Source organism: Pseudoliparis swirei, chromosome 7 (genome assembly GCF_029220125.1).
Source record: "Pseudoliparis swirei isolate HS2019 ecotype Mariana Trench chromosome 7, NWPU_hadal_v1, whole genome shotgun sequence".
Lineage (NCBI taxonomy): Eukaryota > Metazoa > Chordata > Actinopteri > Perciformes > Liparidae > Pseudoliparis > Pseudoliparis swirei.
In genome coordinates, this window is record NC_079394.1 from 2,279,913 (window position 1) to 2,297,778 (window position 17,866).

Sequence of the window (17,866 nt, forward strand, 5' to 3'; positions counted from 1 at the left end):
GGGGGCAAAGGCAAACTGAAGTGCTTGGTCAAAGCTGACAGCGCTGCTGAGTCATCCCCCATGCCGCTTTAAACTGATCATTTGCAAAAGACCCCCAATAAAGTTGATGAGCTGTCACTTTGTATTTAACACGTCAGTTTGGGGCAAAATGTTTAGAAGCTTTATTCCTTTCTTTTTAATGCAGTATAACTGCAGGATCGTGTGTCACAGAGGACATTTATATTTATATATATATACACATATTTATATGTATATATATGTATATGTATATATTCATATATACTGTATATATATATATATACATATAGATATAAAATACTGCCAGGTTCACAATAGTTATGACATTAATGCTTTTTCCGCGACCCATGAGTTGCAGCTTGAAGGCGAGACATCAGCGCAGCACCTTCACATCTGGCGTGATCGTATCTGCTGAGCTTATTTCAGCATACTGTACATGCTCGTCTTTTCCACCTAAACCAAGTAGTAAAAATATCGTGGACGTAGGACTCAAGTCGATACACTACGGGTCAAATAAAATGTATAGACTACTCACAAAACACAGGACTGCTCTGAAGAGGACGTGTGGAGACAAACTGGTCCCAGAATGACAGCAGTCCTGTTTGAAGATGTGAGATATTGATTTTTTTTTTTTTTTACATTTAAATGGTATATATATTTTTGAATTGGTAAATGCAACTTCTACAATGACAGTGAAATAACTACTTTACAGCACAATTCTCTCAATTACTTTACAATAACAACACATTTATGCAAATATGACTCAATAAAGGGTTGTAATTATGACGCCCGAACACCGGAGATAAAAAAACGATTCTAGAATCGTTTTTCGTACATCTAAATCTCTCCATCATTATTTTGCAGCACACCATCACACCCTTTCTTGTACATGCATCTTTCAGCAGTGATCCATAAATCATGTGTTTTCTTATATGTGGATCACATGGCCTGTAGCCATCGACTTCTATCAGGTTTCATTGGGGGTCCGAGAGATGGGCGCTAGAGTGACTTGTCATATACAATTCAACTTTATTATAAGTATTATTTGGACACATTGGGTCATAATAAGCATCTGATTGATCTGAAATGGGTTAGTTTAGTATGACTCAGTGGTACTGAGCTTTTCTTACCAGCGTTGTCTCTCCTCGAGACCCCAGGAAACTCATGACGTGTGGACATGTACAAACAGTGAGTGTCCTCTGTGCCACGTTTGTCAGATTTCTTGTTGATAACAAATATTTGTATTCAGTGGGGATGAAAATCTGACAAATACCCGATAAACCGTAAACTTAAAATATAAGTAAGGGCAATTTTTCAATGAAATAGTAATAATTGGCTGCTTGTGATGAAGTAAGATGTATTCAGTAAAAGTATTTCCCTTTACTGTCATGCAAGGTCGGGTGCAGTTTTTAAACCACCTCCAGGGGCAGTGTGACACTTTGTTTTTTACTGGATAATCTGGGTCCTGCAGAGTGGCGACCTGCTTGCTTCTAATCTGAAACCGTCATGACCCAAATAAAATAGATTTAGGGGAAGTAACGGGTAATGATTAATCATTTGAATCATGCTTTTCAGTTGAAGGGATGATTTGTTGTAATTCTGTCAAACACTGGTGCTCAGAAAAACAAAGAGGAAACTGTATCTTCACTAATGTATAGGGTGCACTGGTATACTTGCGTTAAATGTTTCACACAACAGTTCATTGTAATTTTTGAACAAAATGTTTATTCAAATCAAAAGGAAGAACTAGACATAAGGTTAAACCATTCAGAACATAGTATATTCATAGAATATCTATACATTTTGATGATTGACAGACAAAAAATAAAATAAAAAGCATAAAAACAAAACATACAAATGGAGAATAAAGAAAATTCAGTGAGTGATATTGCACTTTGTTTCTAAAATGTCTCAGATCCCATTTCCCAGGTTCTTTATCTGAACATTTCAGTTCCTGCCTTTATTAAGTCAGGAGTTTAGCTTAGTTTTGACACTGGACTGCTGCGGCCCGAGCAAATGGACTATGGAATTGACCAACCTGAAACAAATATGTCAGCTTATTGAGTAGCTTGATTCAATTTCCCAAAAATAAAATCCAAACAAAGAACTGCAAAAAATATATTAGGATAGAGGACGAAGCGGCATGTCTGCTACCCCGTGTTACCCAAGTGTTTTAGAGGGGGGGAAGGGTGCTGATCAACAGCTGCCCCCCTCCCCAGGCCTGAAGGGGATCAGACCGGTCAGGGAGGTTGCTGTTAAACTAGGAAGCAAACTGTATAATGCCCAGAACATGGAGAGAAAAATAAAAATAGTCAACCCTCATCAGCTTCAGAAAAGAGCCCAATTGAGACGCTTATCCAGGATGTCATTTTCTTAAACATTTACTTCTTTAAAAAAAAAAGGACTTCTTTTCCTCTTCCCTTTTTGTCCTTTTGAATAAACATGGAAAGGTCTAACACATACAGACAAACATAATCAAAAGAGAACAAGAGTTAACATAGACACTGAAAAATGAAGACTCATGATCAGGTCTTTTCTGTGTCAAGGCCACTAAGATAAGATCACCTTAATAATCTGTTGATTTCTGTCAGAAGCAGTATATTTAGTCGCCAGCTGGATCTCAATTAGAGCGTGCACAAACACACACTTGTGTCAGCTACGTTTAAAAATGTAAACTTTAGAAAAGAAGTCACTAATCTTAAAAAGTAAAATAATGCGTCAATGTCCTACACAACACTGCTAGAATAACATCGTTCGTACCAAATGTTTTTCGCCAGTCCGTCTCCATCAAACGCTTTTTCTGAATGATCATTTTCTTATTAAAAAAAGTGCTGCTTTTCTTTTTTCCCTCCTCTTGACGATGTCAAACCTCTGTTACAGCTGGCCTATTGTGTTGAATGAGTTAGAAAACCAATGTATTACTCATGTCAACCTACTACTACTTGTTCTGAGCAGTCTGCACAGAGGTTTAGCAACATCCCCAGCTTTTCATTTGTGCTGGGTTGGCTCCTTTATTGCAGGAGCACTCCTCTTTTTCCATCTTTTTTTAGCGTTCTGGTTTCACTGGTCTGGTCAAATCTAACTGTTGGTTGGATGAACTGGGCAAGTGCAGTAGGACAAAACGGGAATGTGGTTAATCTCAGAAAGCTGCCTTGCTTCAGGTCTATTCTCTTGTTTCGGTACTAAAAAAACCCAGTGCAATTTAAAACTAAAATGATCTTTTCCCCCCCCCCTGACTGTTTGGCAAGTGAGACGACCACCTGAGACAGTGCTTTTTGGGCAGTTTTGCAAGCCTGGCTTGCCCTGAGATTGGGAGTAGAGGGGCTGCAGGTAACAAGGGTGGGGCGAGTCCCTCCATAATGTATCACCCTCTCTGTTCCACGCACACGCACACGCACAGACACACACGCTTTGCTCATTAGCTACAATTTGAGCGGCAAATGAAGGTCTGCAACCCTCCTAGTCCAAATCCAGAGCAACCTGAAAACAAGAAAAGGTTAAAGGCTATTCTATAATTGGATCTAAATACAAAACAGAACAACAGAACTAAAGCTGAGGAGGCCACATCTTAAGAGCTTTAAGATGGAGATAGTGTGCTGCAGAAGTCCAGTATAGTTATTTTAAGTCACTGAGGAAATGTCACGAGGAGAAAAAGAAAAAAAGCTTTTCCAAATTCAGTGCAGTGTTCTTGTCCTTGTCAATCTTTTTTTTCCCCAAAATCAAATCCTGTTCTCAGCGTTGCTCAAACTTATGCAGTTGAAAGTCTTGAAAGTTAAGCCTGCAGTCTCATATTCGTAGTCTGGCGCATCCTATTTTTTTTTCTTCTTCATTTCTCATTCAAAAGAGCAACACATATCAAGTAAAGAATAAAGTGTGCAAAACTAAAAAATCAGAAACGAGGCAGGAGGACCTCGTCTTTGCTCTGTCGCCGACTGCCGAACGCTTTCGTTCGTACAGACTGTGGTGCTTAGAACATTAGTTTTCTCTTTTTGTCGAGGTTTCTCGAGCCGATTCTGCTGAAGCCGGGACGCGATCGGTCCTCCCGTGTGAGGAGCCGCGTCCGTATGTGCCACGAGTACAGAAGAATCAAGAGTTAAAGAGAAGCTCGGGAGGCCAAGCCTTACTGATTCTTCATTGTCAATCACTATCACCAGGGCTCTCGCTACCAGCGGGGGGGAGGGAGGGAGGGGGGGGGGGGTCATACAGACTGAGTATGTGTTCATCTGTGTGCCTCCCACCCTCAGCAGGCTGACACAGGAAGGGAAGCGAAGCCCCAAACTAGTGGATCCCGTTTCTCTCGCTGAGGGAAGGCAGGAACAGATTAGTCCAACCCAACGCAACTGTAGGTATTTGTCCAAGTCGTTGTTGGTTGGTCGGATACTTTGTATTTCTCTTGATGTCAACAGCATTGTGTGAACCTTGTTGTTGGAGAAGAATAAACAAAGCTGAGCCTTGCAAGCAGTTTTCTTTAGAGATCCCAGAGTCGGTCTGGGGACTTTCAGGAAAACCCTTCAGCGTGACGGACAGGCGTCAAGCCGGCGCTGCTCCGTACGGCCCGCGTGATCCGGGTTAGGATCGATCTGGAAAGGAGACGAGTAAAAGAGGGTTTAGTTCGGGTTTTATTTGGTCTGTAATATCAATATAAATGAACGACTGCTTTGCTCTACAGCTTCTTCAGCTTCTTCAGTCAGGCCATCAGGCTGCTGAACAAGGACTGAGACCCTCATTAACACTACACACCAGAACATATTCTGTGAATATCTATGGCCATGGTGTATATTTTATTACATTGTTTATATATATATATATTGTATATATATATTGTATGTATATATATATATATAGTCTCAAAAAAAGTGTATATTTTATTACATTGTTTTATATATATATATTGCCATGATGTATATTCTATTACATTGTTTTATATATATATTGTTAATACTTTCTTCTTTTTTGTGTGGATATTGTATAGTTTATTCTCATTCTTATTCTTTTTTTAGTCTGCTACTGCTGTCGGGTGTTTTGCACATAAGAATTTCACGAACCGATTATACTTGTATAAAAGGGGATGTGACAATAAAAACTTGAAACTTGAAACTATTTCATTTGGTGCTTACCTCAGAGTACAGAGGAGGAGGCTGGAAGCGGAACTCGTGAATGTAGGCGAAGAGAGGCCCGTCCAGCTCCTCGCGGGCTGCGGGGACATCCAGACTGCTCTGCCTCTGCTCTTCCGTCGCAATTTCTGCATAGCTTGGAGGAGCTGCAGAGGACCAGCGAGCCACATATTAGCATTCTCGATCAGTAAACTCAGAATGAATTTTTATATATATATGCATTAGGGCTGTCAATCGATTACAAAAAATTAACTAATTAATCGCACATTTTGAAATTCATTAATTGCGATTAAAAGGTTTTTTTCTTTCTTTTTAAAGACAAAACTTCACACAGAGCTGTGTTTCAAAGAGGCTCCTACCTATAAAGTGCCAGCGAGGTATTTAATATTGTGGATGATAAATTGTTTCTTCAGTGAAACATCCAGATTAGTAAAAAAAAGAAGTATATTGAGACCCCATTGGTCCTGTCATCTTTAACATTGAACAGCAGCAGAACCAGTGGCCTTGGTAACTGACTGACATTCACATATGTCACGTTCACCCTCTGGGGGCATGTTCTCCATTTTACAAAAAAATGTAAATTCACCTTTTAAAGGCGTTTTCATGTGACACATACCCCCATGTGTTATACATCAAACATTCCAGAACAATCTCAGCTCTATTCAATGAGGCACATTTGTCCTCGTGTCGTGTTCTCTGGTTGACAGGTTGCTAATGAGCCTCACCTGTGTGGTGGGAGGTCCTTTGTGATTTACTGAGTGTTCATTGGTTGTTTTTCGCAAAATGTTGACAGACAAACGGATTGACAAATCAGGTTGAAGGTTTCGTGTGACGAGTTCTTTCCGCGCCGCGTCACCCGACACGTCGCCCCTCGTTCCTCTGTGGATCAGAGGGGGAGACGGGAGGAAGGAGGAGGAGGAGGAAACCCGACTGATTCATCCATGAGTTTAAACTGATTTCTGCTCCTTATTTTCGCGGAGAAATAATTGTTTTTAAAACGGAAACAGTGTTAAACCGCACTGCCGCGGTTTGACACTCAGAGGAGTGTAAAAACTTCAAGGCACACCGGAAGTAAACAAAGTTGCGTTAATTGCGTTAAAATATTTTAGTGCGTTAACGCGGCCAAATTAATTGCATAGATTAACGCGTTAACGCTGACAGCCCTAATATGCATGCATCATGAGCGTAACCTACCTTCAGGCCTCTCGGGCAGACCCATGCCCAGCCAGCTCATGCTGCACTGGCTGCTGACACTGGAGGTGCGGGAGCCAAAGGGGTGGAGAGGGATTGTCCCGATGACCAGGGGCAGGTTCAGGGACAGGTTGATCGCCCCGGGTATGTCCACGTAAACCTGAGTAATCACCACAGCTGGTTAGAATAAGCAAGTCATCCTGAGGTATCACAAGTGTGCTGCAATGAGCGAAGCATTCAGCATGAAATTAAACAGCTTTTTAATGCTCTATAAAAAGACAAAAAAAGAAGAGGAAAAAGCGAGTCTGGGCGAAATGGGTTGTGCAGTTGTTCAACAAAATGTGGGTCAACGACTTGGAGGTGGGTCGATCCCGTGTCTGGTGGCTGTCTGTTCGCGAGGTAAAGAGGTTATAAGCACCCTCAAGGCAGGTGTTTCCAAAGATATCCTGGGCTAATGCTCTTAGCAGCATGTGGAGATAACACCTGGTGCCATCCACGGCTCGGATTTGTAAACGGTGGCTGAGTCAGCCAGGTCCTTTACCAGGAAAGAGGTGTTGGCTTACCGGGACAGAGCGATTATGTCCTGACAATGGCGCTGAGTAACGGTGATAATAAAAAGGTCAAAAGGAAACTGTAATGAGGGCAGAAAGCCCCTTTTGTCTATGCCAGTGGCAAACAAACAGAACAGAATGAGGTGCGAGAGCAGCACAAATACAGTCAGACCGCACTCACCATCAGGGAGTACTCCACTCTGATAATGCTGCAGTCCAGGATGGAGGGCGAGACGGGTGGGATCTTCAGCATCTTCCCGTTCCACGTCTCAGTTTTGCCAGAGGACAGAGACTCGCCCCGCAGGTTGGCCACCAGCTGTTTGACCTCCTTCATCTTCCCTTTGGCGTAGAAGGTCTGGGTCTGGTAGATGGCCGCCTTCGGCACCACCATGCGGGACGAGCAGTTCTCGATCTCGGCGAAGATCTGGATCGACTCTCCTACGGAGTCAGAGAGGGCAGAGGTGAGGTGGATTGACGTTGCATTACATTTCTATCCACGGCAGTCATCTTTTTATCCAGTGGCATTACCAATACATGAAGTGATCTAGACAGTGTAATAATTCCATCAATTTAGCTCCATGACTAACAATGTTATCAGTTGCATTCTGAATAATTTACTCAATCTCACCTGGGGTGTATCCCTTCCTTTCTATTTTGGCACTTAGGGAAATAGGACCTGAGGTGCAGAACCAGCAGCAGAGAGTCTTGTCTTTCGTGCCGGCCTGTGGTGACTGAAAGAAGAACAAACAGATGTGTTAAAAAATATGAGGGTTTCTCTTAAATAATGCCCACCAATATAAAAAAACCCAGTGTGTTCCTTCTATCTATTTGGTAATCAGTCAAAACTAGACAAAAGTTTCATTTTGACACGGAGTATCGCACTAGTCGGTTGCCGTCAGTACAATGGGTCTCCAAATTTAAATTATACGTCATATTAAAAAGTTTAAAAGCTTCTTCAAAAATAACTCACCAGCAATAATGGAGTGTTGATGTCAATGTGCTCAAAGACTGTGAATTCCTTCTTGGTCTTCATGGGCAGGAGCCACGGCCTGTGGAGTTCGGCCTTTACCCAGTAGCGCACACTGCCATGCTTTCCTTCGAAAGAGGTAGCCAGAGGTCTACGGGAAAGAAGACGGGAGGAGAAGGAAAAGAAAGGGGTTCTATTACCTGTCGAGATGGCGCGTAGGCTACAGCTGAATAATGATGATATTGCTATTTGATCTGAATCAAGTGGAGTATTAAGACACTTACGTCTGTGGAAGCTCGAGGCTGAATGCATACTCATATCTTCCTGAATGGATAGTGGTGAGTCCTTCCTCAGAGTTGTCATCGTCTGAAAAACAAGGAGGACAATATTCCAAACACATGTATACCATACCTTGGTAATATGCTTTATGAAGGCATCTGAAAGTCATAGCAAAAACACAGGGTGGGGGAGACAAAAGAGAATAAGCGGATTTTACTATCATATCGGTCGTTAAAACGTATGTATTGAGAGATGAGCAGCAGACTAATACTAAAGGCACACCAAAGAAGTTGATTCTTTAAGGTACCAGAAACTGAGCGTGCAAGATGGTGCTCCCAGAAATCCCATTGTGGCATGATGGAGGTACATAGGCTCGAATGGGGGGGAAACTGGGCTACAATGACGTCATAATCGGTAGATAAATCCACCTGGCTAACAAGGACCTACTTGTTTTCTATTCATCACTAATATTTTTTAAAAACGAGCATTTTCCTTTTTTCCAAAAGAGAGGAGAGGACCTGATGGAAATGTCACTCTTGCCTGTCTTCAAAACTTGAGAGCCCTGCAAAATGCTTATAAAAATATTGCAAATTATTATAATTTGTAAAATATTTGAAACAAGAAGAGCTGGGTGTGCTTCTGCCAGCTCAGCACTCCCTCCCCCTCGCAGCAGCAGCAGCAGCCGTGTGGTAAACAAGTCCGGAGCTGTCAGTCACACCGCAGACTCCAGCAGGAGGAGACCGGCCGAAACCGGTGCGAGCAGCTTCCCACAGCCGCTGCTGCGCTCTCATTACGCATTCACTGTGCGACAACCCGCAGTCACCAACCAGACTGGTCCCGACACCAGCTGCAGCAGCTGTGGACGGTTTATCCACCTCAGCTTTCACAGGAAATGTGCTATGATGTTTTATCTTTGGTGCACGACGTAGCGTGTCGTTTATCTGCAGGATGTAGGATAACGTTACAATTTGCCTTAGCATGCAAAATGCCTGACAGGCTATAGCGTCATGGAAGCTAGTCGAAACCAGTTCACGGCTGCTGCAGGTGACCAGAAACGAGATGTTTATTAAAAAGGAGTTTAAGATGAAAAAATAAAATCCCAAGCTAAACCCAATACAAAAAAAGGCACATATGTGGAAATACAGGCGCGCACAATGGGCGCCTTCTACCATCGAAAACATCCACCATTCTGCGGATAAAGTTACGCAAATATGTCCGAAGCGCAATGCTGCTGACAATAGAGCAATGCATCGTCATAACGTGCAGAGGAAAATAGAATAGAAGAATAACGTAAACTGTCAGCTGTGCAGCTCCACCACATACATTTACAGTCATACCACAGGTACTGCTGTTGATACATTGTATTCTGCAGGTGTTTTCTTAATTAAAAAGTTGCAGCGTCTTCTGTCAATCTTTGCAAGAGGGTGATGTCATTGGCCACACACGAGCACCTCAGCCAATAGCTGACGGGCGAGGGAGGGTCGTGCGCTTAGCTCCGCCCCCTCCCTGGTCCAGTTTTCTGAACAGGATTGAACCGCTTTGAACAATGGGTGGAAACTTAAGAAAAGCTACAAAGAAACACCAAATATGATACGTTTTTGCATTGAAAATGTCTCACAAAGCGGAAGGTGCATCACTGCAACCAATTACTCCTTAGCTCTGCGTCTCAGAAAATGTGCTTTACACTGGAAATACTGTGAAAAACACTGATGCCCGAGCTGCTGTCATTCATTGACACCTTGACACAAACAAGGAACGATGGAGTTCTATACAGCCAATGCCACTAAAGCATATTGTGCCGACATCACCACACACATGCATTCACACGATGAAAGATAACCAAATCCAACAGTGTGTATATTAATGTTATTAACACCGTTTCTGACATTCAAGGCTACAGCATCCTCCAATTATCACCTGATCCTCTCCCAGCACAAAGAGCATCTTAACACTCAGTTTCACTCAAACTTCTGCTCTAAAAATAAAAATAATAAAACCAAAGTCTCTTACCTCTCTCGTGCCCAATTAAGATATCTTTGTGATTTAGATATTCCACTTCTTCTGTGTAGTTTTGCGTGTAGGCAGTGTTGGATCCAGCATTTCTAGATTCAGTCCAACGAACTTTCGCAAATCCCTTTGCGTGGATTTTCAGAGATTTCACGCGGATTTCTCCGGTGACTTCGATGACCACCCTCCCTGAGACGCAGTCCCCGCTGGAGAACACGGGGACGTTGCTGTCATTGAGACAGTTGTAGCTCACTGTGAAGCTCTTCATCTTTCCTAGCACCATGGTGGAAAGAGATGCAGAGACCTTGAAATAAAAAAAAGTCTATGAAAAAATAATTTCATAAGAAAAAGAGATGCAGTCTTTGAGACACTGATCGGTATCTCTGCCCTGCAAAAAGCAGGAGGCACGATCAGCGGTTTCTCTGCGAGCAGTTCATCGAGATGTGTGATGGCTGAATAACAGCAAAGGATGCTGTTATCGTCCGCCTCTCTGCTGGTCGGTCTCCAGTCAAAGACAAGGAAACCCCCGTCGCTCCGCTCACTTTAAGCGACCGGGCTGTGTGAAAAACAACCTCGGGCGCATGCGCAGGGCCCCGCTGCCCCCTCCTTCCGCCTTCTGCAACCAGGCAAGAGAAGTGTGGCTCGGAGCCAGATGACAAGTTTGGTCAAACAGCTGAAAGACTGCACGAAGACATGTTCATCACAATAGTTTTAGAGGTGAGAATTCACGGGTCATTTGTTAAATTAGAATCCACCCCAAAAGTCAAATGTCGAGTGATTTATAGGCTTTTCATGTTTAGCTGATGGCATTAAAAACCAAAAATACACTATTATACTCTTCATTACATATGATTATCTGATAACCATTAATATATGGTGCATCATTTCTAAATATTTTACAGGTATCATTTCTAAATATTTTACAGGCCTATGGCTTCCAGCTTTACGTCTAGGCATATTTTTATGTTGATACGTGTATCTGTGATATAAACCCCACACACATGGAATCATTGCACATATATCCATGGCACACAGCCTCTGTATCCGTGTGCAATCAACAACAAAAACAACGACTGAGATGTGCATGCATCCTGCTGTATAGGCCATGTGGATACTAAGTATTCCTGCGCTTTAAGGTGGAGTAGACTTCTAGAATAGCTCCCTATTTATTCATCTAGCATATATTTTGTGTGTGTTAAGATTACAATGGTCCATGCACATATGGGGTGGGGTGGTGGTGGTGGTGGTGGGTTGGGATTTCTCATCGTGTTGAACTCACACAGTGTACAGAAAAACAACTCTGAGGCTCAACACGCCACCTGGTGGACCATCAAGGCTACTGCAGTGAGCTGCAGCATCACCTGTTGAACAGCTCGGGATCTGGTCGCGTTCAACGAACACATAATGACTTCAAAACGGTCATTTCAATCCTAATTCGTTTTGATTATTCATACGGCGCCACATCAATTTAGCAAAACAATTAAACGATGATGTGATAAAGATTTACAATTCAATTCAGTTTATTTGTATAGTCCATTTTCACAAATTACAAATTTGTCTCAGAGTGCTTTACAATCAGTACACATAGACATCCCTGACCTTTGACCTCACATCGGATCAGGAACAACTCCCAAACAACCCTTCAGGGGGAAAAGGTGAAGAACCCTTCAGGAGAGCAACAGAGGAGGATCCCTCTCCAGGATGGACAGGTGTCATAGATGTCATGTGACCAGAAGGAATCATTACACACTAATTCAAACACAGGAACAACACAATCAATATGACAGAGTGGATGAAGAGTTGGTAGTCAGCATATTCCACGATCCAGACCTATGACGTGAAGTCAAAAGGACTCCGGGGAGGAAGCAGAGTTAGTCATGTGCAATAGAGATGACAATTCATACATAAGGAAAGAAAAGAGGAGATAGGTGCTCAGAAAGCATACAGGAAGTAGGTGTACGACAGCTTTAGCTCTGGAGATCAAAGTTTGTGAGATCTGCATCAAGCAGCAACGTATGAACACAAAGAGATGGCGAGTGATTAAAACCCATAATGAAAAAAATTAAATAGTAATCATATTCCATTCTACCTCCTATCATTTTAAAACTGCATCACTCAGTCATATGCATTCTGAAGTCTGATTTCATAATTTATTAGCAAGTATCATATCATCATATCTAGTGTTACATCTTTGTGGTAAACAAAGCGCAAATAGTAGTTGTAGTTGAAGTTGTGGCGATGACGTCATAGACAACTCGACTCCAAACGTGCAGCAATTATTACAAGAGGAGTGCTGCCCTCTAGAGTCGCCAGTGTGTCATTACATGTTAATCATCTTTATTTTAAATGTAAGTCTAAAACTCTTATTTTGAAGGCGTAACCGGGATGTTTACGCGAGTCCATACGACTCGAGAGTTTCCGTCACGTAGAGTTAAAAAACAAATCTGGAGGGAAATCGCCTCACATAAATCTCACCGGTCCAGATAAATCTCTTCTTTTAAGACAGAAAATCACCAAATCGGAAGATTGTGAGACGCTGACATGAAAACAGAAATATTTCATTTGATATTCCTTTGTCAAATATATGGACAAAGTTTGTGCCGAAATGAAACCAGACCCAATATCGTGATGGTGATGAGTGATGCATTTGTGAGTATGAATTAAGTCACAGTGCTGTACAGTAACTGCCTCAATAATATCAGCTTTAATTTATCATAGTCTCAAGGACAGACTCAAGAAGATTACACGTAAATGCAGTCCTTGTTTGGACTGTGTACCTCTGGCTTTAGGTCTAAATGCTAGTTTTCTTCTTTCTGCAGGATGGGCGATTGACCTTTGACCCTGGCAGCAAAGTTGTGCAGCTGCCGTATGTAAACTACCTCAGGGAGCTCGGTACCACTTTCCTCAACGCTTACACCAACTCGCCCATCTGCTGCCCCTCGAGAGCAGGTACACTAACGGCTCCGGGGAAAAGACCGTGGTCGTCATTCAAGGTGGAATAGTACATTCAGCCGTTTAATCTTTGTTTCACAGCAATGTGGAGCGGTCAGTTTGTTCACCTCACTCAGTCGTGGAACAACTACAAGTGCCTTGATGCTAATGCAACGACATGGATGGATTTGCTGGAGGCAAATGGATATTTTACCGAGTCGATGGGCAAGCTGGATTACACCTCCGGGAGTCACTCTGTTAGGTAGGCAGCATCTGTCACTGTGTCTCTAGAAAACAGCTTATAACACATATACTCTAAAGAAGTGTTAACGACTAACTGTATCAGTAATAATCAAAGAACATACTGTGTACGTGGGCAGTTAGTGTGAGTCATTTTTTTGGGGGACTTGTCCTATCATGTTTCTTTCCACTTCCCATTTTTTCATCTCGCCGCCTGCAACTTGTTTGTTATTTTGTTGCGTGTCTGTGCAACTTCTGCAGCAATCGGGTCGAGGCCTGGACACGAGACGTTCGGTTCGTCCTGCGCCAAGAAGGCCGGCCTGTTGCGCAACTCGTCGGGAACACGTCCACGGTCAGAATCATGAGAAAAGACTGGGAGAACACAGACAAGGCGACACAGTGGATCCACCAGAGAGCCGCGTCCTCACGCCAGCCCTTCGCACTATATCTTGGCCTTAATTTACCTCACCCCTACAAAACAGAATCCCTGGGGCCCGCCGCCGGAGGATCCACCTTCCTTACGTCACCATACTGGCTGAAGAAGGCATGCTGCTTCTGTTCTCTCCATCATTGCAGAATCACATGTGTATGTTTTTATGTAAATCACTATAAAGTCCTCTGTTCTTATTCTACACACGCAGGTGTCTTCCGAGCACATCGCTGTTCCTAAATGGCTGCCTCTCGCTGCCATGCACCCTGTCGACTACTACTCCTCCGTCGCCAAAAACTGCAGCGGTGTTTTCACGGAGGACGAAGTCAAAAGCATACGGGCCTTCTATTACGCCATGTGTGCTGAAGCAGACGCCATGCTGGGTGAGTCGAGGGAAGCCATTCATCCTACTTTCGGGCCGACTTGAAGCTTAACCCGCGTCTTTCAAACTCGCAAAGGTGGCTCGACTTCAAACTACCGTGGGTGACTGACGGTGGCTCAGTGGCGTGCGTCGTCAGAGGATCGTCGGTTCAATCCCCGGCTCCACTAGCCCATGCCGATGTGTCCTTGGGCAAGACGCCGAATTGCTCCTGTAGCTGTAGCTAAAGGGGTCTGAATGTTAGCCTGATGGTCAGGTGGAACCGTGGCCCCTCCCATCAGTGTATGAATGAGTGTGAGCGGGTGAATGTTAACAAGTAAGTGTGAAATTGTGTTGAGTGCTCAGAATATTCGTAAATGCTATACAAGTAGAGGTCAACTTAACATTTAATGAAATTGCACCAAAAGGTCAGTTTCACAGATCCAAACATCTCTACCGCCACTTCAATGTTATATATATATATATATATATATATATATACCTCTGTGTGTATTAGGGCTGCAACAACGAATCGCTAAAAATTGATTCATTAAAATAGTTGGCAACGAATTTCATTATCGATGTCGGACAGTGATGAAAAATATTAAGGAACAATTAAAACACAAATATGCAAAAATAATAATAATAATATATTTTTGACTTAAATATTATATTAATATAAATAAATAATTCTCAATAAAATTAAAATTATGAATAAAATAAAAACACAAACATGCAAAATAGGCTGTATATATATATATATACAGCCTATTTTGCATATTTCCGTTTTTATTTATATACCTCTGTGTGTATTAGGGCTGCAACAATGAATCGCTAAAAATCGATTTATTAAAATAGTTGGCAACGAATTTCATTATCGATTCATTGTGTCGTGCGATTATTAGGGTGCAAGTTCCCTCTCACAGTAGTGCTAAGACGTTGGATGTTGCATATGGTGCTATGTGTTATGTGCAAAGACTGTTTTCAGATAATTAAAATAAAAAACATTTCAATATATTGCCTTGCTTACAGAATTGCAATATAAATTGCATTTAATTGTAACCCCTGAATCATGATACACATAATTTTTACAATGTTTGAAAAGGTCTTTTATGTTAAGTACAAATATAACAGATGCTTGATGTCTCACCAGGCCAAGTGATTTCAGCTCTGAGAGCGACCGGCCTGCTGGACAACACTGTTGTGATCTTTACGGCTGACCACGGAGAGCTCGCCATGGAGCACCGGCAGTTCTACAAGATGTCAATGTTTGAAGGCAGCTCCCATGTCCCCCTGATGGTCATGGGGCCTGGGCTGATGTCTGGCCTGCAGGTCAAGGAGCTTGTGTCCTTGGTTGACCTCTATCCCACTGTGTTGGGTAAGGAAGTAGACAGGAAAATAGGATTCAAATGTCTATTGAATATTTTAAATCCTTAAAATGCCAGCTGAAAGGTAGAATAAAAGCATTTTAGTTAAGATGTGGAGGGATTTGAATTGCCTGCCTACAGTTTGTAAAAGCAAAATAATAAAAGCAGTATTAGATTTGGATTTTAGTACGTTAACTTGATGTAACACACTTGTGTTTTTTGCAGACATTGCTGGTATTCCAGCAGTAGGTACTCTCAGTGGCCACACACTCCTTCCTCTGCTATCCAAGGCCACTGATGTTTCCAAGAAGCCACATCCAGACTGGGTTCTGAGTGAATATCATGGCTGTAATGTCAATGCCTCCACATACATGCTGAGAAGTGGCCGGTGGAAATACATTGCCTATGCAGATGGTCTGAGTGTCCCCCCACAGCTTTTTGGTGAGTTCCTAACTTCAGAAACTAAACTTCATCACTCAATCCACCTATGCTTTCGAGAAGAATAACACAAATAATAAAACACTGGCACCCTCTTATTTTTCTGTGTTTGCAGACATAACACGGGACAAGGAAGAACTTCACAATGTCGCTCTCAAATTCCGAGTTGTGCAGGCACATCTGGACAAGATATTGCGTCGTATCGTAGACTATCCAAAGGTCTCTAGAACTGTGCATCTCTACAATAAACAATCATTTGCTGCCTGGCACCAAAGTTTGGGGAGAAACTACAGCCAGGTCATTGCTAACCTCAGGTGGCATGTGGATTGGCAAAAAGATGCATTGGCTAATGAGAGAGCTATTGACAACTGGCTCTCGGACTCTTTGTGATACTGTTTTTTTTATTGTTGAAATGATGGTTACCTTTAAGTGTTTTTTTCTTCTTAATGCACTGGACTCACATGGGCTATCACATCTTTGACCATGTGAGAGACATTGATGGATGGCTCTATGACTCCTTATGATATTTATACTTAAACAATTGTATTGATGCATAATCTCAGAGTATCCCTTTCAATGTACTAGGTTCACACTTCGACTCAATCTGGATTTTATTTTTATATTTGATATGTCTGACTAATTTGCACAAACTCCCAGAGGGATTTAAATTAGTGCTGTGAAAAATAACGCGTTAACTCAGTTAATCCAATTACAGGTTTAACTAGTTATTTTTTTTAAACGCATTTAACGCATGCGCAGAATGAGCTTCCAATCCGTCTGTTGTTGGTCGTCGGGACGAAAGAAAGTCACTTGCAAAATGAGCTTCCAATACACCACTTCAATCTGAACTCTGTCCGCTCTCATGCAGACGGTCTGTTCATCGGTAATGATCCTTCCGCAGGTTCACCTCCGGAAACCTTGTTACGACTTCTACTTCCTGTAGATCAGGGTCTCAACACGTCGATCGCGACCAGCCAGTCGATCGCGGCGTAGTGTCGGCAGATCGCATGACATTAAAAAGATTGGCCCGCCCCCTGACATGTTCTCTAGAGCACGTCTTTGTTCTTTTATTAAACTAAACGTCTGTTGTTGATCGTATCTCCACAGCAGCATGTCATCTCTGTCTCTACGCGTTGCGTTAACACTTATCGATCTCCGTCTGGCGCGCCACAGACATCCGTGCGCGCGCATCGGGACCGAGCAAAAAAAGTCACTTGTCAATCTGTCCACCTTTAGATTGTATCATGGTGGAGTTAATGGTTGACAAACAAGAGAAAAATGCTCTGTTTAACCCTCCTGTTACCTTTACATTTACTAACATATTTTACCCTCGGGGTCAATTTGACCCCAGCAATTAAAACCTCCAGAAAATTATTAGAATTAATATTGTTTCCCAAGTTTAAGTGTGAGGTACTTTATGTTTGTTTGTTGACTACCTAAATAGCCCTTTAAATAAATAAAAAAGTTGATATTTCTGATATGTTTGACAGTGAAAAACAGCCTGGGGTCAAATTGACCCCAAAGAACACCGACATTAAACATTGAATGGGGTCAAATTGACCCGAAAGGTAACAGGAGGGTTAAACATTCTGTTTAGGATGAAGATGTATTAATGTTCCATATGGAAGAAAACTGCTAAATAACTGCTGAGTTGCAGCACCATTGTATAGAAGAATGTATAAATGTATATATCCGTCTTTTGTCATAAATCTCTATGTTCTCACAAAATATACCAAGAATATCGGTCATATGTGATTAATCATGATTAATCCACAAAAACCTGTGATTAACCCGATTAAAAATTTTAATCGTTTCACAGCCCTAATTTAAATATAACATAACCATGATGTGAATATATGACATTATTTCCATTGTTAAAAAGATATTTTCTTGACCCAAATAAATTAATATCGAGTTAACTTTTTTTTGTTTTTGTTTATTTCTGCACACTCAAGTGGACCAGAAGTGCAGGTCA

General features: G+C 42.1%; 2 protein-coding genes across 3 annotated transcripts; one reads left to right on the forward strand and one right to left on the reverse strand.

Moving 5' to 3' along the window:
* Positions 1–1,720: 1,720 nt before the first annotated feature.
* Positions 1,721–10,658, reverse strand: arrdc3a (arrestin domain containing 3a). Of its 2 annotated transcripts, none has more exons than XM_056419275.1 (8): positions 10,131–10,655; positions 8,126–8,207; positions 7,845–7,992; positions 7,503–7,605; positions 7,056–7,312; positions 6,327–6,483; positions 5,136–5,278; positions 1,721–4,598 (listed from the first exon to the last, which is right to left on the reverse strand). In XM_056419275.1, the coding sequence occupies exons 1-8, from the start codon at positions 10,408–10,410 to the stop codon at positions 4,530–4,532; spliced, it is 1,239 nt and encodes a 412-aa protein (XP_056275250.1). In that variant the 5' UTR covers positions 10,411–10,655; the 3' UTR covers positions 1,721–4,529. The 2 variants fall into 2 exon arrangements, with proteins under 2 accessions (XP_056275250.1, XP_056275251.1); XM_056419276.1 differs by lacking the exon at positions 1,721–4,598 and adding an exon at positions 5,858–6,011 and having other exon boundaries at positions 5,191–5,278; positions 10,131–10,658.
* Positions 10,659–12,582: 1,924 nt separating this feature from the next.
* arsk (arylsulfatase family, member K) lies at positions 12,583–17,810 on the forward strand. Its single transcript, XM_056418995.1, has 8 exons — positions 12,583–12,776; positions 12,947–13,076; positions 13,161–13,320; positions 13,560–13,842; positions 13,940–14,111; positions 15,240–15,464; positions 15,679–15,894; positions 16,007–17,810. Exons 1-8 carry the CDS (start codon positions 12,669–12,671, stop codon positions 16,279–16,281), a joined length of 1,569 nt encoding a protein of 522 aa, XP_056274970.1. The 5' UTR covers positions 12,583–12,668; the 3' UTR covers positions 16,282–17,810.
* The last annotated feature ends 56 nt before the right edge of the window (positions 17,811–17,866 follow it).

Coding starts and splice junctions, on each gene's coding strand:
- arrdc3a (XM_056419275.1), bottom strand. CDS start 10,410: ATGGTGCTAGGAAAGATGAAGAGCTTCACAGTGAGCTACAACTGTCTC. Junction 8,208..10,130: donor CTTAATTGGGCACGAGAGAG/GTAAGAGACTTT, acceptor CTTGTTTTTCAG/ACGATGACAACTCTGAGGAA. Junction 5,279..6,326: donor TCTGCCCGAGAGGCCTGAAG/GTAGGTTACGCT, acceptor GGTCCTCTGCAG/CTCCTCCAAGCTATGCAGAA.
- arsk (XM_056418995.1), top strand. CDS start 12,669: ATGAAAACAGAAATATTTCATTTGATATTCCTTTGTCAAATATATGGA. Junction 14,112..15,239: donor TGAAGCAGACGCCATGCTGG/GTGAGTCGAGGG, acceptor ATGTCTCACCAG/GCCAAGTGATTTCAGCTCTG. Junction 15,895..16,006: donor TGTCCCCCCACAGCTTTTTG/GTGAGTTCCTAA, acceptor CTGTGTTTGCAG/ACATAACACGGGACAAGGAA.